Source organism: Dasypus novemcinctus, chromosome 15, assembly GCF_030445035.2.
Source record: "Dasypus novemcinctus isolate mDasNov1 chromosome 15, mDasNov1.1.hap2, whole genome shotgun sequence".
NCBI classification, from domain to species: Eukaryota; Metazoa; Chordata; class Mammalia; order Cingulata; family Dasypodidae; genus Dasypus; species Dasypus novemcinctus.
Window position 1 is genome coordinate 8,231,615 of NC_080687.1, and position 25,500 is coordinate 8,257,114.

The 25,500-nt window shown below is 40.8% G+C and overlaps 1 protein-coding gene across 4 annotated transcripts; it reads left to right on the forward strand.

Moving 5' to 3' along the window:
- Window positions 1-25,200, forward strand: HSPH1 (heat shock protein family H (Hsp110) member 1). Of its 4 annotated transcripts, none has more exons than XM_004478916.4 (18): window positions 1-692; window positions 3,218-3,275; window positions 5,785-5,925; window positions 6,551-6,673; window positions 8,455-8,554; window positions 9,343-9,476; window positions 10,077-10,321; window positions 10,947-11,175; window positions 13,359-13,465; window positions 13,716-13,849; window positions 15,624-15,832; window positions 17,481-17,612; window positions 20,069-20,206; window positions 20,977-21,102; window positions 22,554-22,661; window positions 22,751-22,870; window positions 23,088-23,249; window positions 24,325-25,200. In XM_004478916.4, exons 1-18 carry the CDS (start codon window positions 586-588, stop codon window positions 24,529-24,531), a joined length of 2,580 nt encoding a protein of 859 aa, XP_004478973.1. In that variant the 5' UTR covers window positions 1-585; the 3' UTR covers window positions 24,532-25,200. The 4 variants fall into 4 exon arrangements, with proteins under 4 accessions (XP_004478973.1, XP_071064268.1, XP_071064269.1 ...); XM_071208167.1 differs by having other exon boundaries at window positions 1-355; XM_071208168.1 differs by lacking the exon at window positions 17,481-17,612 and having other exon boundaries at window positions 28-355.
- Window positions 25,201-25,500: the final 300 nt, after the last annotated feature.

Sequence of the window (25,500 nt, forward strand, 5' to 3'; positions counted from 1 at the left end):
GGACTACAGTTCCCGAAATGCCCCGGCGGACCGGGTTCGCGTTCGCGGGCCTCGGGCCCGCGGCAGTGGGGTCACCCCCTGGGCCCCGAGGTCGGCTACCGCGGCCCGCCGGGAAAATGCGACTAGGCCGCGCTTCCGGGCACCCTCCGTTGCCTCTTTGATCGGGACGGCAAGGCGCCCCCGGCCGGGGCGGGCCGGCTGGCCTGCTGGAGCCAATAGTGCCGGAGCGGCTGTCCTGCCGCTATGGCAACGACCGCGTCCCCGGGGGACCGGCCAGCCATTGGGTAGACTCTTTCGAGAAGGCTCGAGAAGAAGGAAGCGGAAGTGGCACGTGGAGGGGCCGGTGGAGGCGCCGGTGAGTAAATGCCGCAGATTCTGGAAAGTTCTCATCAGTAGGCTACATAAGGCTGCGGCGCAGGGCCCTCCCCTTCTGGGCCGGGAGCCGGGCGCGGGCGCCGGGGAGCGAGCGGCTGCGGTCGGCCGACGCCTCTCGCGTGCTGAGCGCTTCGCCCGGCCGTCGGCGGGTCTGTCGGCGCGGCAGGACAGCGGCAGGAGCAGCGCGCGGAGGCGCCCCGCGAGCCGGCCATGTCGGTGGTGGGGCTGGACGTGGGCTCGCAGAGCTGCTACATCGCGGTGGCCCGGGCCGGGGGCATCGAGACCATCGCCAATGAGTTCAGCGACCGCAGCACCCCGTAAGTGCGGGCGCGCCGCCGGGGAGGGCCTGGGGCGAGGGCAGCGCCGGGAGCGGGCTGGCGCGCGGGGACGCCCGGCCTGCGGCCTGGCTGCGGGGACCCGGGCGGGCGGCGGGCGACGCGGCCCTCGGGGGGCTCTGGGTGCCGCAGGCCCAGCCGGGCAGGACGCTTGCCCGAGAGCAGGGCGTGGGGGCTCCCGACAGGAATCGGCGGGGCGTCGCGGGTGTCTGGGGATGCGCGGGGGCAGGAGGAGTCCGAGAGTCGGAGTCCCCCCGGAGTCCCCGCTCTGGGTGGGCTTTCTCCGTGGGGCAGGGGCTGCGGCGCAGCTCGCGACCTCGCTCGCTTTTTGGCTAGCTTGGGTCAGCTCCTTCCGCGGCCGCCCCCATTTCTCCGCCCGGCTTCGCCGAGCTCCGCCCGAGCCGCCCCCAGCTTGCCCTCCTCCCTCCGAGCGTCTTGCGCACCGCCAAGGCCGGGTTGTCGAGCCGTTTCTTACGCATTGTGAATCGCAAAATGAACTAGAAGCTTCCGGGGCCTTGGATGCTGCCGCTTGCCCATCGGGCTGTGAGACTGTTGTGAGCGACCACAGCCACTCCTTGGAAAGACGAGTCCTAACGCTCTCGGTTACGGACATCGTTGGCCCTTAGTGCTCGGGGTCTTTTGTGGAAGATGTAAACATAAACATCCTTTTTGCTCGTTGGATGGGATTCATTCATGAGGAACCTTAAACTACGCTTTTTTGTCTTTACTCGTTTTGCACAGCTTAGAGAAACAATGGATTGATTGCGTACTATTGTGTTTAGAACTCGTTGAGAGGATGACTTGATGTCCCTAAATTAAACGATACATTCTACAGCAGTATAGGGTGGGCAAAGAACATTTTTTTAAAGCTATTTTTTGGGGGGTTATTTTCTTAAGAGAATATATGCAAACATATGCATGTGCATTCGTGAAATTAACGTATTTTTTTTTTTAAAGGGGAAGCCCAAGATGAAAAGTGTAGGGTGAAACAAGGAGCCTAAATTTAAAATAAGTGGGTGGGCTTATTGAGTGCAGGTGAACATTTAGGGTAGTAAATGGAAAATCAGAAAATAAGCAAATATCTGACAACAACCCTAGTAGCGTTGGGAATACCCTTTTTTCTCTGAGGAACCGGGACATCTGCCTCTGCTACAGTCTGTTTTTGGCTGTGCTTAAAGCTCCGTAATTGGAGTATGGTTAGAAAGAAGACGGTATCTCTGGCTCTGTCCTAGAAAAGGTGCAGTTTATACCTTCCTTCTCCTTGATTCAATGAAAAGAAAGGAAAGCTATTCAAAGGAGTGTTGGGAAAAAATGCATGTATGGCCACTGTATGAAACTAAAGACAGGAAGTGTGGTTCTGAAACATTGTAAACTGAGGATACTGTTGGAGCTCCTGCTCTTATGTTGGACTCAATTGCATGGGGCTACCACTAATTCCTGTTCAGTGAAATTAAATTAATTTGAATTTCCCTTTGAAAAATGCTTAAGTTCATTCTTCTAGTGCACAGTTACTTTGAGCTTAGAATGATACTCTGTTTGGGGAAGGGATCTCAAAGGTCTAGTCTCCACAAACATTTCTGGGGCTTCTACAATGCTGTTTAGCACTGCTTGGGTAATCCAGGTCTGCTGTGTTCCAGCGGTGTAAACTTGAGTCAGCCTGGTAATTAACACTCTCAGTGTATTTCCATTTTGCTCATCTCTTTGCCACTCCTCCCTGCCCTCTAATCTAAAATCCAAGTCACTTACCTTCCTCCTCACAAGACTGGCTGGTCTTGCCTCTTTGCTCTTGTGCATTTCTTCTCCATTGCTGAGAAGGCTGTCTCAGCTTACAAGTCACTTTTCATCCCTTCCAAGCAGACTTAATGTAACTGATTAGTCACCCTTCCTTCTGGGTGATAAGCACCATTCACCTGTGGTAACTTGCTCTGTACCTGTTTTACTTGGCCTCTTCAGTTAGTTTTCCAGAGGCATAATTTAAGTCTGCTAGTTTGGACTTACATAAAAACTTCTGATTCTAAGGAGGTAGATCTTACATCAGGACAATAATGGTATGGCATTGACATTTAAATTTGTACAGAGTAGGTGATTGAGAGGTAGTTACAGCATATTTTTTGTTAATCAGGTATGTGGGGCCAGGTAATAATACTCTTTAATTGTTAAAAGCACTTTCAGATGAAGTGTTCACTTTGATCATTGAAGACCTGGAGAATTATACTGGTACTTGATGTATTGGGAAATGTCCCCCGAGCCCTGAACAGACTTGTTTTAGGGTAGGCCTGCCACCTTGGTTGAATTCTCAGAGCACTAGCTCTTAACTTGGGGAGAGGTGGTTAAGTAAGACCCCTTTGAGTAACTGACAGAACTGCATAGACTCCAGCTCTGTGCCATGCTTGTTTCCCCACCCTTACCATGGATAGGCAGTTTGTTAGGATTTTCCTTTCATCAGAAGTATCCATGTTTATTCATGCTTTTTATCACTTGAAACATGTGGTTTATGTTTCCTCTAGATCAGTCATATCTTTTGGATCAAAAAACAGAACAATTGGAGTTGCCGCTAAAAATCAGGTATGTTTTTAAGAGAACTTCATGACTTTGGGGGAAGGGGGAGTTTTTAAAAAGTGAAATGTCGAGAGACATGCGAGTATGGACTTCAGAAATTTTTTGCAAGTATTCTTTGAGGCCTCTGATGAAACTCTCTTCCTTCAGTTCCCTTTCTCTTGTTTTGTTAAAAAAGATCTACCTTAACTTTTCTCATCTGCCAGCCTTAGTTTTTAATAACTTTGCTGCCTTTTAATTTATATAATTTCTTAAAATTACAAATAAGACAAAGTTCTTTCATATGAAGTGTTTCATGATGCTCATTGAAGAGTAAAAGACTCTTTCTATAAGGAACTTCTAAGAAGATTTGTATTTAAAAACATTTTCAGGTTCCTTAATAATTGAGGTAGGACTGGATGAACTTTTTGTCTAGACCTGCACTCTAGTGCAGTAGCCGTTAGCCACACGTCAGTGCTTGAAACGAGGCTAGTCTGATTTGAAATGTGCAATAAGTATAAAATAGACATCACATTTCTAAGCTGTAGAGGGAAATAAAGTCTCTAATCAATTTTTTAAAATATTGATTACATTTTGAAATGATAGTATTTTGGGCAAAATAAGTTGTTGAAATTGATTTTGCCCATTATTTGCTTTTTAAAATATGATTAATAGAAAATTTAAATTTACAACGTGACTCACATTTATGGATCATATTATAATTCTTTTCAACACTGCTGATCTGTCTGGGTATGGGAGAAAGATTTTTTAAAATACATAACATGATTTTTAAGAGGCTTAAAGAAAGAGACTAAAAATTTTCTTTGAATTAAGGAACCTTGGAGATATTGTGGAATCAGTTCCAGACCACGACAATAAAATGAATATGCAGTAAAGCAAGTCCAATGGATTTTTTGGTTTCCCAGTGCATATAAACATGAAATATTTACTACTGTACTGTAATCTAGCAAGTGTGAAGTAACACTATGTCTAAAGAAACAATGTCCACACCTTAATTAAATGTGGCACAGAGACATGAAGTGAGCACATGCTGTTGGGAAAATGGCACCAGTAGACTTGCTGGATGCAGGGTTGCCACAGACCTTCATGGGGGCGGGGGAATGCAACCTCTGCAAAGTGCAATAAAGCACAATAAAATGAGGTATGCCTGTACTACTAAAACAAACTGAACTGGGAGTATAATTCAAATACTACATTAGGACTAGTTAGGTTGGAAGAGGTTAAAATAGGAAAGGAGAGAAATAGGCATGTCCATGAGTGATGACACACTCACAGGGGAGAGCCCCTCTAGTGGAATAATGGTCCCCTTGATAATCTGATAGGAGATGGTTTAGGATATACATACACAAGACCTAAAATTCTGTCGCATCTTTGTGGTTCTGTGAGGAGACTCACTTGAGGCTCAGAGCTGGCCTGTCTACTACTAGGCATACTTCTGTTCAGTTTTAGAACCACAGAGAATTTCAGGATGTGAACATGCTTAAAATCTTTATTGGAAACCAGCAGTTCCAAACTGTATTCTTTCCCTTAAAAGGAGTAAACCAGAGAAAATAGTGACTTTTGTTCTATTTTCAAGCTAATGATTTAGAAGGTTCAGTATTTAATCCTTTTAATTATTTCTGTGTTTTAAGCAAGGTTCTCACTGATATGTTGGAGTGAAATACTGTATGAGTTGAGACTTTTTAATCAAAGTTAGTGAGATATATTTAGCCTATTTGAAATAGTGAATAAAAAGTGTCTCTTGTTACCATTTTGGTGAACTGCCTGCAGTCTTTTTGAATTTCACACCAAGCGTTTCTTTTGAACCTAGTGTATTAAACTAAGAGATGAAACTGTCCACTGTCAATAGGTTGTTAGAAGTAGATGACCTTTTTAACAAACATGTACACTCTGTACAATAGAATGAATTCAGTTTATTGTTTTTAAAAACTTGGGCACCTAAATCATCAAAAATGTACACTTGAAGTTGAAAGCATTAAGTCATTTAGAAACTTCTTGAATTATCCATGCCTCTTCTGCCTGTCAGCATAGATAACTTAGTATTCTATGCTATTATGAAGAAAAAATGGCAGCAGATGTATATGTGGCACAAAATGGGTTTATCTTTATCCCTTGACAATTTATTAGACTATAGGAATTAACTTTTAAAATGTCATGTGACTGTAGTACTTCTAGATCTCTTCATTCATTGGGTATAAAACTTTACAATTTTAGCGGGGCAGAAAAAGGACTGAGCTTTAGTTGATAGCTTTACTATCTGAGTTTTCCTGCAGGTTTTGAAATTTGCTTTAAAATCCTTAGAGACGCTATTGCCTCTTGCTTGCTCTCACTGCTTACTTTCTGACATTTTCTATAGGGAAAGGAGAAAGTATAATTAAAATCCATCATTGATGGGGAGGGGATTTGAAGGCTCTCAGGGACAGTTACTTGCATCCCTATGGTTTGACTATTAAGTTTCTCTGAATACTAGTGGGTGTGAAATTAGAGAAAAATGTAAAATCTTATACTTCTTTTGCAGCAAGTCACTCATGCAAACAACACGGTGTCAAACTTCAAGAGATTTCATGGCCGAACATTCAATGACCCCTTCATACAGAAGGAAAAGGAAAACTTAAGTTATGATTTGGTTCCAATGAAAAATGGTGGAGTTGGAATAAAGGTAATATAATTGAGCAACCTCAGGTTCTTAATAGGATATGGTTGCACTTATTTATAGGTATTAAAGTATTTCTTAAATATTCAATTCAAATTCTTTAATTGAACAAGGTGGTATTTAGTAGCTATTCAAATTTGAAAACCATTCAAATTGTTATATACAGCTTAATTTGTGTTTTTCTGATTTCTTGGCAATTGTAAAATTCACGGTTCTTTGATAGTGTTTAAAAGAATCTAAATTGTATTGTATCAAAAGTCTGTTCCAAGACAACCCCAGTTGACGTTGTTTGGAGAGCAGTAGTGTAATACAACCAGAAATCTTTTTTTAAACCAGTAGAGACATTCCTGTCTTGTGATCTACACAAAATAATATTTACCCCAGTGATTCATGTCTTCAGTTAGAGTGGAAATTTACTACCTTCTATAATAATGGATGGGAGAAAAACTGCCTTCCTCCAAATTTCATTCCTAGGAAAAAGTTCTCTTTTTCCCAGTTTTTCCTCTTTTTTTCCCCCCTAAACAATTATAACAGATTCTGTGGAAGAGAGCATGTACTAATATTTGGAAGTTAATATTAGCCTGTAGCTTTAAGCACTGCAATGTTGAGGTTGGTTTTCCTCTCAATATAGGTCATGTACATGGATGAAGAGCATCTGTTCAGTGTGGAGCAGATAACAGCCATGCTGTTGACTAAGTTAAAGGAAACTGCTGAAAACAACCTCAAGAAGCCAGTCACAGATTGTGTTATTTCAGTAAGTAGAATCCAGCAAGGTCGTGTGCTTGTTTTGTCTCTTTCATGTTATTCTTAAGTATCTGATGTGCAAACACTGTTTTATTAGTAGTGATCACAATTCTAGTGGACTCTATTATATGTTAACACAATGTTCAGGAGCATTTCAGAGTACATTTGAGTGGTATTTTTAGTACCTTCAGGAGTAACTACTGGCAGTAGTTGTTTAAATGGAGCTACAAATCAAAACCTCTTGTGGGGTGTTTGGAAAGCACAGTTTAGGGCGGGGTGTTCTGCTGCAGTTAGTTGCTGCCCTATCAGGCAATCTGTACTTTGAAAGCTCCGTAGGTCAAAAGAATCCCACCCCCAGAGGCCAGTAGGTTCTATTTTTAAGCTCTGGTGGTAGCCTGCCAGTAGTGACAAGACCTAGGTGTTTAGCACTGGGAAGTCTGCTACCTTCAGCAGACAGTTGCCAGCTTGGTTATCTGGGAGTACTTGAAATGGACATACCATTTTTTATATAGATGACAAAAAAGTTAGTTTTCAGTTCTGTTGCCCCAGGTCTTGAGGACGGCTTCTGCTCTGATCTCTGGTTCTGCGCTTCCCCAGGATTCTCTGTCGAGGTGGTGACTGCAGCCTGTCTGCAGCCAGCACGGGCAGTGCGGTTGCTCAGATCAGGCAGAAGCCTTTTCTGTCAGTGGAACCTTGGCTGTTTAAGCCTAGGGGCAGAAGGGCTAGTTGCTCCTCTTGCCATTGCCAGACAAAAGGTGTTCTATCAGAGGAATATCTACCTTCTGATTGGAGAAACGTTAATCTCTGTAAAATTAAAAGCGAAATTAGTCAGTGATTTTGTTACTCTTCTTTATTTTGGCCAGAGGTTTCCCCCCACCCCCCTTAAGTAATCTAGTGGGGCAAACTGATCATAGGCATGTTCTGATTTGAATTGAAAGGTGAGCAGAGATACACCTTTGCCTTGCCTTTGTTCGACATCTCCAAATTCTTTGGAAAAAGTTTGAAAGCCACTGTACTAGGTTTTCTCTAGGTGTACTTTTGAGTTAAATGATTCTATGAATGTGTTGTTAGGTGGTCTTTTTCTAAAGATTGGTAATTAAAATGCTGTTCTAGAAAAGAGTCAAAAGAATTAGTATGCTTACTGCTGTAAGCACCAGTGAGCATCATAAGGAGCTTCACCCTTTGCATTGCCTTTGCTTGTATTTTCTTTAGGAAAATCAACAGGCCTTGTCAAGAGCATTTTTGTTGCCTTGTCAGGACTCCTGAAGTAGAAAGTACCCCCATCAGCAGCTAAGGTTTGAACCTGAGCAAAACCAAAGGGCAGTTGTGTACGCTAGAATGAGAGCTCTGTATTATTAAGTTCCTACGTTCATGCAAGTTTAATTGTATCTAGCATTAAGAGTTGATTTGGGATTTTAATTTCCAAATGTCTGTAGAAATTTAACACTAGTTTGGAAGCTGTACTTCATTCACTTGAGCCTGAAGTTTTCTGCAAGATTTATGCAACTTTCAAATGTCTTATGAATGTACCTGATTATTTTGGATTAAGATTTGGTTATAATAAAGATTACTTTGATACGATAATTTGGAAGCAGTGTTCTCAAAAGTAGCGTCAGTTCGTGAAAGTTAAGAACCTGGCTAGGAAGTTAAGTTTTAAAGCCCTGTTTCTATCTTACGGTTTGGGCCAGAAAACTACTTAGTGTTCTGTTGTGAATTTATTAGAAGTGGTTGTGAGGAATTAGTATCTTTGTGTTTAAAATGATTTAAAATGTTCCCTTCCTTATTTGTTAGGTGCCCTCCTTCTTCACAGATGCGGAGAGGCGGTCCGTGTTAGATGCTGCACAGATTGTTGGCCTCAACTGCTTGAGACTTATGAATGACATGACTGCTGGTAAGAAGAAATTTTGCATAGAAGTGATTATACTGTTGGAACCAGAGTTAAGTTGCTCTTGGTACTATTACCAAATGATTTTTTATATTTATGTGAAAACATAGCCTACTAAAAAACGTGTTAGATTTGAAAGCAAGACTCCCAGCTCTTCAGATGTGTGTATGGTTAGTGAGAAATTAACACTTTCTCAGATTTAGGAATCAGTCTCTAAAGTATTCTTTTAATTAAGTGAGTTGGATTTAGTTCTTTAATTCATTAACGTTTTTATAGTTAAGAAACATGTTCTTAAAACCTTTTAATTCTAGGGTTTTACATTTAAGAATTCATGAAGATTTCTTCTTAGGTATACACATTCAGAAATAGTGGTTTCACAGTTCAGAAAAATTGAACACAGACTCTTCAAAGTAGATGAGTTATTTGCCTTGGCTCTAAACAATATTGATAGGAATTGCAGTTGCTGTAGTTGTATATTACATTTTTAATTTTTTTTGATAAGCTGTCTCCTAGCAGGTTGTGGTAAGCATATAAATATTATGCAGTGAGTCTGATGATTGTTGATGGCATGTACTTATATTTCATTGTAGTCAGACCACCTATGTATGTTTTGTCCATTACATTTTCCATATATTGAAAGTGGATGGGAGTGTTCTAAAATCAGAAAGGGAAAAGTAATTTATTCCAAATAAATCATTGTGAAGTTGGGTACAAAAGGAATGTTTTTGAATTGTTTCAAGTATAGTTGTTTCCTGCATGTGAACAAATGATTGAAACACACTTGTTTTTCGTAGTTGCTTTGAATTATGGAATTTATAAGCAGGATCTCCCAGGCCTGGATGAGAAACCTAGGATAGTGGTTTTTGTTGATATGGGACACTCAGCTTTCCAAGTATCTGCATGTGCCTTTAACAAGGGAAAATTGAAGGTAAAGTCCTAATTAAATGACCAAAATCTATTATCATTATTTGTCATGACATTGAGCTACTGATTCTCTACATTTTGCTTGCTCTTCTCAGTAATGAAGAATTTTGAGTAATTGTTGTGAAGACTGATCTCCTTAAAGAGGATGTGATTGTCTTAGCATACTTAAGTATTCTTACTTAGGAAAAAAAAGCTTTTTTGAGATAAGATAATATTCTATGTTATCATGAGAAGCCGAAAATAACTTTGAGGAGAGCTGGTGATGTGGCTCAAGCAGATGAGCACCTGCTTCCTACGTGGGAGGTCCCGGGCCCATTTCCCGGTGCCTCCTAAAGAGAAGGACAAATAACAAACATGAAAACGCCAGCACGGGGAGCCTTTGTGACTCAGTAGTTGAGCACCAGCTTCCCAATTACTAGGTCCTGGGTTCAATCCCCAGTCCCAGTACCTTAAAAAAAAAAAAGGAGATTTAGCGCTCCATTTGGGTTTCGTAGTTACTTTTCTGTTAACTGACTTGAATTTTAGTTGTAATTTAAATAGATTTTAAGAATCTAGTTAGAAATATGATTGATAACCAGATTATTTGTTGTTTTAACTAAATCAGGTACTGGGAACAGCTTTTGATCCTTTCTTGGGAGGAAAAAAGTTTGATGAAAAGTTGGTGGAACATTTTTGTGCAGAATTTAAGACTAAGTACAAGTTGGATGCAAAATCCAAAATTCGAGCACTCCTTCGTCTGTATCAGGAGTGTGAAAAATTGAAAAAGCTGTTGAGCTCGATCAGCACAGACCTGCCACTGAATATTGAGTGCTTTATGAATGACAAAGATGTTTCGGGAAAGATGAACAGGTAAGTCTTGAGGTCTGCTCAATTACATAGTCAGAACTCCTCGCTGAAACTGTGTGGGGTGTCAGTTGTGGCTGTGAGTGTTGTGAACCATAGCCCACATTTTGGGGTTGTGTGCAACCACAGCTGGAAAGACCACCACTGATTGCCATTAGGCTATGGGTGCTTCTTCACATAGGGTGTTTTAAATTTTTTAATACCCTTGTTAAGTGCTCTTGTATGGTGAAGTCTTCTTGGTATTTTTCACTTTTTAGTATTTCTGGGCCAGTATTTGAATAATGGTTTCACAGAAGTATCTTGAGAAGTAAATGGAAACAAATGTTTAAAGTAATGAGAATTAGGTCACATAAAACCATTTAGGAGATAAAATGGCAATCTTAAGAATACAAAAGTGATTTCTTCAAGTAATGCTGGGAATCATCTGAAAGACTTGATTTTCTCAACCCCATCCCCTTTCTTAACTGTTCCATATATATAAATTACTGTGTAGTTGAACTTGGTCAATGTAGGATCCAGGTTGTCTGAGAAAATAAGGTAAAATTCATTTGGTGTTGCTAGCTCATTGTTTAAAAAAATAGGCTAGGATACTGGCTTTAAAGATGTCTAAATGTCCCTTTTATTTGCCAAGGTCACAGTTTGAAGAACTCTGTGCTGATCTTCTGCAAAAGGTAGAAGTTCCCCTTTATTCATTGATGGAACAAACTCGGCTAAAAGTAGAAGATGTGAGTGCTGTTGAGATCGTTGGAGGCACAACACGAATTCCAGCTGTGAAAGAAAAAATTGCCAAATTCTTCGGAAAAGATGTCAGCACAACCCTTAATGCAGATGAAGCAGTAGCCAGAGGATGTGCGCTGCAGGTGCTTCTTTCTGGGCCCTCTCCTGGTGCTCATCCTTGAACAAGCTCCATTTTATTTCGTTGTGGTTGAGGTCGTGAAGATAGTTCTTTGTCTGTTAGAGAGCAAACAGAAGTAACTCAAATGCATAAGGCTGTGGGGAGACAGATTCTTCAAATCAGGGAGAGGCAATGAACTTAAGACTAAAAGAATTACCAGGCTAGTGTTTCTCATTCTGGGAGCAAAAGTATTAGTTAATGAGTGGTTTAGAAAATAGCTCTCTTTTCCACCCTTGTTGGCGTGTTTTGTTTTTTTAAATAGCAGTTGTATTGATATATTCATGTACCATGTAATCCTTCTAAAGTGTACATTCAGTGGCTTTGGTACAATCACTGAATTGTGCATTCATCACTGCAGTCAGTTTTAGAGCATTTTCATTACTCCAAAAATAAAAACCCCTGACCCCTTAGAATGACTCAATCCCTCTGTCCTCCTCCAGCCATACATAACCATCTACGGTTATGGGATCTAATTCCATCCCTGCAAATTTATGTATATTTACATTTTTTTGCTTAACATAATTTGTAAATTTTACAGTTGCTGTGAAAATATATATTTTTACTACAGTGCATTGTCTGCTTTAGGTGTGTTTTTGCCCATTTCCACCCGATTATTAACATCTTGTAATAGTAATATACATTTGTTCTAATTCACGGAAGAACGTTCTTATACTTAGACTATTCACCTTAGTTGTCCACAAACAGGGTGCACTATGCTATACAGTCCACTAGCTTTTCCTTCTTGTGACACACACAACCCTAAACTTGCCCTTTCAACCATAATCACACCTACGTACATCGCGTTCATTACATGCATGATAATGTTCCACCATCACTTCTACCCAATCCCAAACATTTGCAATCAACCTTATTACAAATTCTACACAAATACAGTGTCAGCCTCCCATTCTCTACCTTCATTCTACAGCGTAGGATGGTACTGACACTGTGGGAAGTCTATTGGGTGGTTCCTAAGGAAGTTAAATATAGATCTTCCAGGTGATTTGGCAGTGCCACTGCTAGGTATATTCCCAGAAGAATGGGGAGCAGGGACATGAACAGACATCGGCACACTGATGTGCATAGTGGCGTTATTTACAGTTGCCGAAGATGGAACAACCCAGTTGTCCATCAGCCAGTGAATGGATAAACTGGTTTATGCTTGATCTTCCTTTTGAAGGGATCCTATATTGATCAGAGATTGAATTGATTTTTTTCTTTCTTCATTGCTCTCTTCTGTTTAGTCTTCTATATTGTCTTTTTTTTTTTTTAAGATTTATTTTTATTTATTTAGTTCCCCTCCCCTCCCCCGGTTGTCTGTTTTCTGTATCTTTTTACTGCGTCTTATTTCTTTGTCCGCTTCTGTTGTCATCAGCGGCACAGGAAGTGTGGGCGGCGCCATTCCCTGGCAGGCTGCTCCCTCCTTCGCGCTGGGCGGCTCTCCTTATGGGTGCACTCCTTGCGCGTGGGGCTCCCCTACGCGGGGAACACCCTGTGTGGCATGGCACTCCTTGCGCACATCAGCACTGCGCATGGGCCAGCTCCACACGGGTCAAGGAGGCCCGGGGTTTGAACCGCGGACCTCCCATGTGGTAGACGGACGCCCTAACCACTGGGCCAAAGTCCGTTTCCCTATATTGTCATTTTAAGCCTAGTCTAAATATGGATCTTTTGCTTATCAATTAGGTGTTGTCTCTCTCATTTGAATTTACCATTGTTTCTTTAATTCACAGAATTACTTGAAAACGTAGTTAAGTAGTTCCCAACTTGTTCCTAAGATGTCAGTTGAACATTTTGCAATTTATCTTTTTTTTGTTTGACCTTTGAAAGACGATTGGACAGAGTTGTTTTGTGGACATATATATGAGTTCAAAATGATCCAGCTTGTAATTGTATCAGCAAGATATTTCTGAAAAGCGATGTCTTAAGATTCCTTGTATTAGCTGTCTTTATGTTTAGTGGTTAACCTATTATTTAGGTGATAAATGAAATTTTTTTTCCTTAGGATTACATATACTGCAAAGCAAATTTTGAAATTGAATTTAAACCTCTACCCTTCCCATTAGAATTGAGTTTCATATTAAAAGATGAGTTGCCATTATCCAAATGATCCTAATAATCCCTTTTTTTTCTCTCTCTCTTTAAAAGTGTGCCTGTCTTTCCCCGGCATTTAAAGTTAGAGAGTTTTCTGTCACAGATGCGATTCCTTTTCCAATATCTCTGGTCTGGAATCACGATTCAGAAGATACTGAAGGGTATGTAGCAGAAAATAATTTTCAGATATTGAATTGTAATGGAAAACTAATAAATTGCTCTTTCATGGGCGAGTGTGTGATTAACTGGGATCGTTCAACAACCAAACAAACTTGTCAGGTATTTCTCTCATTTTGGTCTTAGAAATGGTGAGAAAGGAGTTGATCTAGATTTTCGAATGTCTTTTTCCCACGTGTGTGGCACATCAGGTTCCTTGGGAGTCATGACGCCCTTTCTTAATCCTCCCTGCAGTGTTCATGAAGTGTTCAGCCGCAACCATGCCGCGCCCTTCTCCAAGGTCCTCACCTTCTACAGAAGGGGGCCTTTTGAGCTGGAAGCTTTCTATTCTGATCCTCAGGGAGTTCCCTATCCAGAAGCTAAAATAGGTAAGGGATGTGTATGTTTGCGATTTGGTCAAAAAGCCTTCGCTTGTTCATTTGCAAACATGATGTTTTTTTCTTAATCTCTATCATTGTTCTGTGGAAAATTTCAAGGGGAAGACATTTTTCCATTTAGAATAAAGGTGATGGAGAAATCTCTTTCATTTTACAGATGAGAAAATAAGCTGAGAGTGAGTAAATGACTTGCTAGTTAGATTTTTTGTTAATCCCAAGTATACGTATTTAGGAAAATTTGGATTTTCCCTATTTGGGTATAGTCTATTCTTAAAGGGTAATCACCAGCTTTTAATATTAACTTTTCCTGGAGGTGAAATGTTACTTGTAATTTATTACTTCTACTTTAAAACCTGGCATAGAGATCATTGAAATGACTTTTTTTAACATTTCTTTGTATTGTAGTCTTTTCTAAAGGCACATCTTTTTTGGTACTTTTTTCTTTGGAAGAATCAACATCATCTGCTTTTAGCTATGGTAACTTGGGAAATCTGAGGCAGAGCTACAAGAACCTTGAGAAGGATGGTCTGTCTTTCCCAGCTGTGGGTGAAATTTGCCAGTACTGCCAGGCATTCTCGGGCCTCGCTCCTGCACCACGCCTTTTTTTAAGGAGGTACTGGGGATTGAACCTGGGACCTCATGGTACAAAACACACTCAACCACTGAGCTACACCTGCTACACTACAGACTTTTTTATAAAGAGGATGGATGAGTAAAACCTGGGCAGTTGGGTTTTTCCCATTGTGTGGAAGATAGACTCCAAGCTCTTTAGCGTTGCATCTTAAGTTTTCATCTCAGCACTGAGCCTGACAAACCTTTCGCGTGCTTAAAGACCACCTTACACCTGTTCTCCTGGGAGTCTTCTTGGATACCCCAGAGTAAATGCTATTTCTTTGAGTGGATCTTAGGGCAGTTATTTCCTGAACTAGTGATTTTACAATTAATCATGATCTATTCTGACATCACTTCCTGACCTGGTAATTAAATCCCTGACCTGTTGTGTCTTAATGTAAGTTGTAGCTTGCATACAAGGCTGTTAAGTTTCATATAATGCTTTGCACATAACGGGTTCAACGTGGTGTTTTTGGTATTGTGGAAATAGCAATACTTTTAATAGAGATGATAGCTTACACGTACCCCTTGTTTCCATAGGAAGTGCCCACTCTGCGTGCTTACTAACTCAATCCTCAGGAGCAAGAGTTAGGTTAAGTACCTTACAGCAGGTCCCACCTAGTACCACCACTACTCATAGACACATGATAATTTCAGGCATCAGTGCAGGTTTTGGCTCACCTCCCCATTCTAGAACATAGGAAAACTTTTTGATTATTCAATCAGAAGAATAGTGTTTGCTAAATAACCCCCCAGGATTAAAGTCAAGCATATGCTTGTTATCCTCTGCCTTTATACTTGCTGAGAGCGTGTCAAGTCTAGTTTGTGCTCACTCATCTGGAGAAAGGGGGTGAGAGGAGGCAGGGACTGCTTTCAATCAGTATCTTAAACACAGTGTCTGCCTATTAAATAAGTTATGAGTGCCCTTGCCTCTGAAGGTTCTTATGGTATACAAGGCAAATTCTGAGTCTTCTGAGGATACTGTTTCCTTACATGTATATTAGTGCATGTTAAAGTTGGTAGAGAATAGGGGAGAAGATTCTGGAGTACTAATATTTCTAGGTTTATTTCTTAGTCTTTGTATTTTTCTTGTCTCCTTTAGATGACAGAGATTTAAAACTATTTATAAAAATCATTTTTTTCTTTTTTCTAGGCCGCTTCATTGTTCAGAATGTTTCTGCCCAGAAAGATGGAGAAAAATCTAAGGTGAAAGTTAAAGTTCGGGTCAACACTCATGGCATTTTCACTGTCTCTACTGCATCTATGGTGGAGAAAGTCCCAACTGAGGAAAGCGAAGTGTCCCCTGCTGAAGCAGACATGGAGTGTCCCAACCTGAGACCACCCGGAAACCCAGACGTTGATGTGAGTCTGGGGACTAAATCTTTGCACTTGAATAGACAGTTGGCTTCATTTTAAGCTCTGGGAGAAGGGTAGGGACAGGTTAATAAAACATGCTTTTTCTTCCTGAACAATTTTGATCAGAATTTTGCAATAACAGTTGTTAGATAATGGTAATATACAGTCTAGAAGTGGATTAAACTCTTTGTTTCTTAATCTGAAGTAACTGGAATATGATAATTTAATTGAGAGTACAGTGGTTTTGAAATGCTTTTCATTTGAAGGCAATATGTATTTGAATACATATTGAGGAGTCAGGTATTGACTAAATTACAAAGAAACAGAAAATCTACTGCAAAAAACTATTTGATGACATATATACCAAATATTAAAACTCCTTTTACTTTATTGTGTGGGCAAGCTTGGCTTTAGTATTCCAGAACCTATTTTTTTTTTATTTTCATAGTTGCTCTATTGGGGGAGGCAGCGGGAGAGGGGTGCCAAGCACCTGAACCTTCAGGTCCTGAAATGGAAAGTGTCCAGGAACTGCGAGTAAAGAGTCATTATTGTTCTTCATCTTCATTCAGATTTCTGTTAGCAGAAATACTCCTTCTGCAAGGCTGAGAGAAGAGTTTTAGGAACCTGTAAGGTAGATCAGCCAGTAGTGTATTTCTGGGCCGTCGGCAGAAACAGCTTAAAGGAAGAGGCAGGCGGCATTGTTTGAGTGATAGTGTGAAGCAGGCGTGGCATACCGTGGTGCCGCCTGGTAAATGACCAGTGCCACAGCCTCTCTCATCTGGCTGCAGGCACCAGTACTCTGCTGCCTGGTGTGCCGTGCCCAGTACCCTGGCTCTGTGTATATACCAGGAGTTCCTTGCTTCAAACACCTTGGTGTCTGCCTTAGAGTCTTGAATCTTTGAAAGAAAGATGAGCGGCCTCAGAATGGGCAGAAAGTAATTAACCAAGAGCAGTTCAGTCTTCATGGGGAAAGGGCATAGCAGCACTCAGTTATTGGGGATTGAGAGCTACTGAAAAAATGAGACAACTTCTGGGGTTCATTTTCCATCACGCTGTACCAAATTTATAATCAGGATCGTTAACAGGTAGCATAATAGCTATGCTTTATTCTGAGATCTTTGTGAGGTACAAGTAGCTCGAGTACCAAAAACAAACAAACATGGGGACAGAGTTCTTGAGCATCTGTAAGGTGAAGTGATGAGCCCTGAATAGTTGGCATCTCATGTAACTGTTGAGCAAGTCGAGCTGGAGCTGGGTTGAGGCGTGTGGTGGCTGCTGGTGCAGTTAGGGTGCAGGAGCTTGCTCCCCAGAAGGCCTTGGGTGGCCCCTTTTTCCTGTACTCGAGAGTGGTAATAGCTGTACGGGGGTAGGTGAGTGCTTCTGAAAGGAGAGGACTGGGTCGCTGTCACGTCAGTCAAATGCCTGCTTGTGTAACTGTATTAACTGCTCTTTTCAAAGGATTTCTTACAGGTCTAAAAGGTCTGAGAAGGTTTTAAGTATTTGGTGTTCATTTTGCTTTTTATCCAGTACTTTTTCCCCTCCACCTTTTAAGAACTGAAGGGTTGAGTATACTGTCTTTGGTGCCCTGTAACTTTTTCAGTTGATACAAGTACACCTGCTTTCTACATCCTTTGTGCCTGGGCTTTCATTTCAGAAAAATATCCAGCAAGACAACAGTGAAGCTGGAACACAGTCCCAGGTACAAACTGATGGTCAACAAACCTCACAGTCTCCCCCTTCACCTGAACTTACCTCAGAAGAAAACAAAACCCCAGATGCTGACAAAGTGAGTGCCTCTTCTAGTTCATTCCATTGGATGTTGTTGCACCGTGTAATCACTAACGATACCGTTACGTCTGCAGTTTTAAGGGCAAACGCTGAGTTATTCTGTGGAGGATTTTAAAAAGTCTGTGTTCTGAGTGCTTTTCCACTAAAATCAGTTAGAGGTAATTAAGCTCAACTAAGGGGATTGAGTCTCTTGTTTCGGAGTTTATGTCTGCTCTGGATTAACTGACACTCCAAGCTGCAAGAGACCAGTGCATAGGATTTGTTGTCTTCTGTGGGGGAGAGGGCCTGCTGAGGCCAGGGGCAGAAATAAGGACTTCCCAGTGCTCTGTGATAAATACGTGGGCTATAGGAGTCTAGTAAACTTTTTTTTCCTCTCTCTCAAGACATATTGTCTATTTAAAATAAATTAATGATGCCAGTCTGGTAATAACCAGGTTGTATTTCATGTAATTGTTCTTTTGCCATGTTCCACAATGTGCACTGAGACCTACATTAAATAGTGATTGTGTTGCATCCCTGGGAAAATGACAGCTTCCTCTCAAACCTTTAAAATTGGTGGTCAAGTGTTTACTTGGGACGTTTCCATCGTTAGGCCAGGTCGCCCTGTGCTTTGCAGAATTTCATAGTCTGGAGGTTGCATGTAAATTATTAACCTGTAGTTAGTAGTATTGTTTCCTCTCACATTTTGGGGATGAGAGCACTTTACCCTCAGGCAAGTCACAGAATTGTTCATTGGGGTCAAAGTACATCTTCAGTGGATGAAAGTTGCCAGTTTTCAATCTCCCACGCCCTGACTGATCCTGCGGGTGTCCGAGGACTGTGGGTCCTGACTCTGGTTTATGAAAGCCTTGTTTTTCCTCCACTGTGAGTTGTATTGTGATGGTGGAGCATTGCTTTCTTTGCCAAAAAATACCTGCTTAATTTCACTGTCACTGCCCAAGTGGCTTAGTGCTGGTGGCCTGAACCGCCTGATGCTGACAGTGTCCGTGCCTGGCTAGAACACGACACTGGGGAGGGTCTCGGGGTCGCAGTGGTGGGTGGGGCCGCTGGCCGCAAGCCCTTGGCAGCAGCATCACGCCCCTGTGCAGGAAGCCTCGTCCGTGCCCCGTCACAGCGCCATTTGGTGATGGATTGGTTTCATCAGTATTTGGTTTAATGTCGTCCTGCTGGGTTGTCTTGCCCTGATTTTACTGCCATGCAAGCTCTGTCATCTGTTTGTTGACAAATACCTGTGGCGTTCCTGTGTTCTGCTAGGGGTAGGTGTCATCTGACTTAGATTTCGTTCTGGCAGGCCGTGTGCTCAGCACGCACAGTGCATTGGAGGGGAAGGTGTAGAGGAGGGTTCTCTGCACACTACAGGCTGGAAGGCGTCGGGGCTGCAGCTTCCCCAGTAGATCGCGGTTACTCAGGGACGCATACACGTCACAGACACGCGAGCTACGGGGGGAACCACGGCAGAAGTCTGGGGACCCTGCTTCTAGTCCCACTTCAGTCTTTGTACTGTTACTGTTAGGCAACTCGTCTAACCTCTTTCAAGTTTCAAGTCCTAGTTTCTTCTAGAAACTGCCTAGAACTGTCCCAGCTTTTAAAGTTCCCTAGAAGTATCCAGTGGCTGTGATTTTTGGGCCTTATGGACTAGTCCCTCCCCATTTCACCGTCGCTGCCAGGATCCTTATGCTGCCCGTGGCTGTCACCTGGTGGAGTGGTGCAGGCTCCCGAACAGAGTCGTCTTTGTCCTTTGTGCTAGTAGGGACCTGCAGAAACGGAAAGGCAGTGGCAAGGGTGGAAAATTCAGGGCCACAGGCGATACTTCTTTAGCCCTGTATTTTCATATTTGTTAATTAAAGACTCTTACCTTACCTGTTTTTACTTCGTAGAGTTGCTTATGAGAAATGTTATAACTCAACGGTAGATCCTAGAACCAGAAGACATACATACAAACAGTAGGAAATTTTCGAAAAGGCACTCAGCAGTGTAGTGCTAATTATAATAAATAAAGGCATACTACTGGAAAATAGGGACACATTTAGGTATTACAGGAATTGAGTTCATCCTAGCATGTGGAGCATTGGTCAGTCTATCTTAGGTTACTGATTCTGAACCGTAAAATAAAGATGCGGGAAAGTTTAAGAAACTTTTAAGGAATTACATGCTTAAAGGAATTAGAAAGTAAAGATCTATGAAGAAAAGCTTCAGGAAGAGAGATTAAGTATAGGTTTAATATGAGAAGAGAAGAATACCCTGATGAATTTCTGAAGGAATTTGTATAAATTGCAGACTTGATTTGAAAAGGATGGGTGGGAATTAGATGATCTCATGGGCTCTTCTAATGTAATGACTTCAGGGATTTTAGTTTTGCTCAAGCCATCAGTAAGTATGATAGGGAGATAGTCTGTTCTTTAAGAATCACTTAAGAATTTCGCCCCCTCTTCCTTTTTTTTTACCGCCCTTAAGGTAAATGAAAAGAAGGTTGACCAGCCTCCAGAAGCTAAAAAACCCAAAATAAAGGTGGTGAATGTTGAACTACCTATTGAAGCCAACTTGGTCTGGCAGTTAGGGAAAGACCTTCTTAACATGTATATTGAGACAGAGGTAAGTACTGCAGTTCAGTATTTTTTATTTTGGAATGTACTTAGGTGTTTGACCTTGTTATTCATGTTTCTAATAGATAAATAGCCATGGTGGTAGTTCTAAAAAAGTTTTTAACAAATTTTGTTGTTTTTGCATCCTTATTAAAGAATATTAGCCATACATAGTTGTGCTTGGTATAAAATCACTTGCCCCGGTTGGCTGCCAGTATGTTCTAGCTCAGAGCGTTCTACAGCTGGGAATCTCAGGCTGTACCATATGGTGCTGTTAAAATACATCATGCTTTTTTGAGAGTAGTCTGAAATTTCTAGAATGAATATGTAAAATAATTGAGATTCAGTTTTTCTTTACTGAAATGGGGACGTTGTATTTAGAAATTTTAACAGTTCTCTCTTATGGTGAATTTCTCTTTGATCTAAGATGTGATGGCAAAGTAGTGGTGACCATTACACCCCAGTCTGAGGGGAGTATAGAGCTGTATGCAGGAAGACAAAATTAAATACATGCTTTCGACTTTGTTTTCCCTTAGTAGTAAATCTGGACTGTGAGAGCTATGTAAATATTGGGTAATGTTTTTAAATACTCAGCTTATATGTCTAGTAAATGAAACACTTTGTAGGGTTTGTAAGAAGAATTTTAAAAAGTGTAAATTAGAATCCTTGACATAATTTTTTTGTATGATCATTGATTTTGCTAAACTTTGGGACTAAAATATTTAAAACTTAGTTAATGATACTAGAAGACTGGAATAAACTGTTTCTGTTTCCTGACAGGGTAAGATGATAATGCAGGATAAATTGGAAAAGGAAAGAAATGATGCTAAAAATGCCGTGGAAGAATATGTGTATGAATTCAGGGACAAGCTTTGTGGCCCCTATGAGAAGTTTATATGTGAACAGGTATGTTGTAGAGCTCTTTTTGTTATGGTGGTATCATATGAAGTGTTTAGTATCAAATTTGATGATTAAGCCTCTTACTAGATTATGTAACTTAAACCATTTCCAAATAAAACAGTTGAAAACAGAGATTGTATAAAACAGTCATGGAGAGGGAGGCTCACTGGTGGTGATGGACTATTCTAGTCTATCCCAGTGGTGTGTTTCTACTTTCCAAAAGAGACAGCCTATCATTTATTTACTCGGAACCTGTGATATCACAGTTACCACAGGAAGTTGGAAAGATAAGAGAATCCTGCTTTCAAAGACCTCAGTCCTTTTTCTGTGGCTTTCGTCTTTGAAGCTGGCATTTTTGTCCTATACGACTTATCTAGCCATTGCAAAGTTTATCTAGCACCATTATTCCCTTAGTCCTATTTCTTAACTCACAAAGTTAGTCTAGCTCTGAGCAGATCCTAGGGGCACAACTCTGAAAAAAGTGATTTGAAAAAAGTTTGTTAGGTAGAAATCTAGGATGGTTGCAGGATTAATTCTGAAGTTAAGATTGTTTAAACTTTAGGAGCCTAGCTTTGTCCTAAGGTCCTTGATTTACTTTGTGTATTAATCAGCCAAAGGGGTACTGATGCAAAATAAAGGGTATTTATTTGGGGTAGGAGCTTATAGATACCAGGCCATAAAGCATAAGTTACTTCTCTCACCAAAGTCTTATTTTTATGTATTGGAACAAGATGGCTGTCAAGGTCTGCGAGGGGTCAGGTTTTCTGGGTTCAGGGCTCCTCTCTTCCCAGGGCGTGCTTCTTCCTAGGCTCAGAGTTCCTCTTTTCCTGGGGCTGGCTTCTCTTTCCTCTGTGAGCTTACTTCCCAGGGCTCCAGCTTAAGGCTTCAGCATCAAACTCCAACATCAAAAACCCTCCAACTCTGCCTTTTGCCATGCCTTTTATCTGCGAGTCCCCACCCACCAAGGGGTGGGAACTCAACGCCCCCTACACACAAGAGGTTTACTTGATTAAGTAAACAAATACACCTCTGAATCCAATATAATTTCATATGACCAGAGGAAATGGCCAGTTTACAAACGTAATCCAGTATTTCCTTTTGGAATTCATCAATAGTATCAAACTGCTATGCCTTGTAATATATTTCTGTCTTCAGTTTTGCCCTCACATTTCCCATGTTTCTTATGGTTGGGATTCTGAAGTTGAATCTCCCAAGGTTACAGTAGCAAGACACACCTTATCAAGTAGTTACGAGTTTGTTGTTCTTGGGTGGTCTCTTTCATTGAAGAGAATCCAGCTCATCAGAGTGCTTCCTGGACCCTGTAACAGCAAGTGCTGTAGATGGGTGAAATGAGATTAGTACCTGGTGTTGTAAGACTTCTGAGCATGACTCCTTGTTCTGTAGAAACTTTTGGAGTGAGATAGCCACTAATCTGGATTGCCTTCTTTCATATATAGGATCATCACAGTTTTCTGAGGCTCCTCACAGAGACTGAAGACTGGCTCTATGAGGAAGGAGAGGACCAAGCTAAACAAGCGTACATTGACAAGCTGGAAGAATTAATGGTAGGCCCCTCCTCAAGTAAGTTCTGTGTTTTCAGACTGGAGACTTACATGGTTCTAGACAACTACTGATTTATTACATTTTGTTTTAGAAAATCGGCACTCCAATTAAAGTCCGGTTTCAAGAAGCTGAAGAACGGCCAAAAATGTTTGAGGAACTAGGACAGAGGCTCCAGCACTACGCCAAGATAGCAGCTGACTTCAGAGATAAGGTATGTTTTACTGTGCTTGGGGCAAAAGTCAGCCTGGACTTCAAGGACGTTTAAGCTGAGGCACTTTAATTGCAAGGTGTAAACGTTCTTAAGAAAGAAATTGTCATTTGGTACTTGAGACCCAGAGGTAGGTGTGAACTTCATGGAAAGTTGGGTCAGATTAGATGTCACTGTTGAATAGTTGCTCCTGTAGAGTGACCATGTGCCTTCCATCCAGGATGAGGAGTACAACCACATTGACGAGTCTGAAATGAAGAAGGTTGAGAAGTCTGTCAACGAGGTGATGGAGTGGATGAATAACGTCATGAACGCTCAGGCTAAAAAGAGTCCAGATCAGGACCCAGTTGTCCGAGCTCAGGAGATTAAAGCAAAAATAAAGGTGGGTGTGACTCTCTATTGCTGTGTTTTCTCAAACTCAAGGTGCAGTCATTTTGTATATTGAACCTTATACATGTGTTTTTCTGTAAATCTTTTTTCTTCATTTTGAAATAATTTCAAACTTAGAGGACAGTTGCAAAAACAATGCACCACCACCCATCTGGAGAACTCCAGCTCTCCCACCCCTACCCTCATGCAGATCAGATTTCCTGTCATTGTGCTATCATAAAATGCAGAAGCCCTCCCAGGTTTCTTGTAAATTTCCATTTATCCATCAAGTTAAACAAGTGTATTTGACAAGCTCCACCTTGTGTCACTCATTGGCTAGGCCTTAGAAAGAAGGGACTGACATAAACACGTGGGCGTGGTGTGTGGGATGGTGTGGTAAGTGCAGTGGGTGAAAATAAAAGGGGATTAGGAGATTCTGGGCAGTGGAGAGGAGCCAGGGTGCATATTTTATCAGGGAAGGCTTTGCTGGAAGACCTGGAGAAAGTTGGGAAGAGAGCCATAAAAACTGTACTCTATCTTGAGTAGTAATCAAACATAATGAAGATTAATAGAAGAAAAAGTGGGCTTTTTAAGCCAGTGGGCTGTAGATTTGAATTCCAGCTCTCCTCTTACTAGTTTTGTGGTCTTGAAATTACTGAGCTTCTCGGAACCATTTTCCTCTTCCATAAAATGGGAATCATAAATTCCTACTTTTTATTTTTATTTTTTTATTTTTTTGATGAATCGTTTTGGAGAACTTTTTATTTTTTTATTTTTTTTATTTAATTTTTTTTTTCATTTTAAAAATTATTACATTCAAAAAATATGAGGTCCCCGTACTGTTGTGAGGATTAAATTAGGTAATATTAAGTACCTGTCATGTCTCTGACACATCAGAGAAGAGTCATTTCCTGTTTGTTAGGTTCACGCCGTGGTTTCAGACAAGTGAAGTGAGAGAACAGAATTCTGAGGTATGTGTTAGGTCTCACAGGTGTACCTATCACGTAGCAGGTGTTTAGGGAAGTAGTTGAAAACAAACTGGATGGGTCTTAGTTCACCTAACTGCTAGTTTTCTTTCCCTTTCTTAGGAATTGAACAATACTTGTGAACCCATTGTAACACAACCCAAACCAAAAATCGAGTCTCCCAAACTGGAGAGAACTCCAAATGGCCCAAATGTTGATAAAACAGATGATGACTTAGAAGGCAAGAGTAACTTCGGCGCTGAGCCTCCACAGCAGAATGGCGACTGCTACCCTAACGAGAAGAGTTCTGCCAACATGGACTTGGACTAGAGGCTGTTCAGTGGCGTAGTTTTGTCTAGTATGTGATTCTGCATTAACATCCTGAAACTATATTTATATTTTCTTTTTTAAGGATGTTTAGAAATTTTGTGTATTATACAGAAAAAGAAAAAGCTTAAGTCTGTAGTCTTTATGATCCTAAAAGGGAAAATTGCCTTGGTAACTTTCAGATTCCTGTGGAATTGTGAATTTCATACTAAGCTTCTGTGCAGTATTACCATTTGCATCACTGAGGATGAAATTGACTTGTCTTTTTGGAGGGGGGAAAAAATTGTACTGCATGTTAAAGAGGGTTGTGATTAAAATCTTTAAGCATTTGTTCCTGCCAAGGTAGTTTTCTTGCATTTTGCTCTCTATTTCAGCATGTGTGTGGGTGTGAATGTCGATAAACAAGATTGATTTCATAAGGGCTTTCTAAAATTAATCCTGTCCAATAGAATATGACTTTTTGCTTTGGTATTCTTAAAAATTCAACAAGTAAAGCAAAAGCTAGTGAAATGTGTTAGCAGCATGCAAAACAAAAACTTTAAAATATATCTCGCTATACAGTACGTTGTCACGTGAAGGTGTGAAAATGGAAGCAATGTTAATCCTGATGTATTGATATTGTGAAACCTTTTATGAGCTTTAAAATAAAGTTCATCTTATGTATCATTTCTACATTATTGATCTTGTCATTTATTTTTAAATGTGACTGAGAAAAGAGAGTATGTGTCAAAGCATAAATGAAGTATTTTCTGTGAACATCCATGTTTCCTTTTCTGTAGCTCCTTATGTATGTTATCTCTCTTCAAAATGAAAAAAATTTTCTGATTAATGTATGTTAATTAAATTTTAAAAATAAAAATCGAATATAACTTGAAGTTCCATCATCCAGACAAAATATTGTTAACTTGTGACATAGCCTTCAAACATTTTACACACAGTGTTGTGTGTGTGTCTTACCCTGTTTTTGTAGCC

Excerpts from the sequence above, each read along its gene's own strand:
- HSPH1 (XM_004478916.4), top strand. The coding sequence starts at position 586 with ATGTCGGTGGTGGGGCTGGACGTGGGCTCGCAGAGCTGCTACATCGCG. Across the intron at positions 9,477-10,076 it reads TTAACAAGGGAAAATTGAAG|GTACTGGGAACAGCTTTTGA; the intron begins GTAAAGTCCTAA and ends TAACTAAATCAG. Across the intron at positions 22,662-22,750 it reads ACAAGCTGGAAGAATTAATG|AAAATCGGCACTCCAATTAA; the intron begins GTAGGCCCCTCC and ends ATTTTGTTTTAG.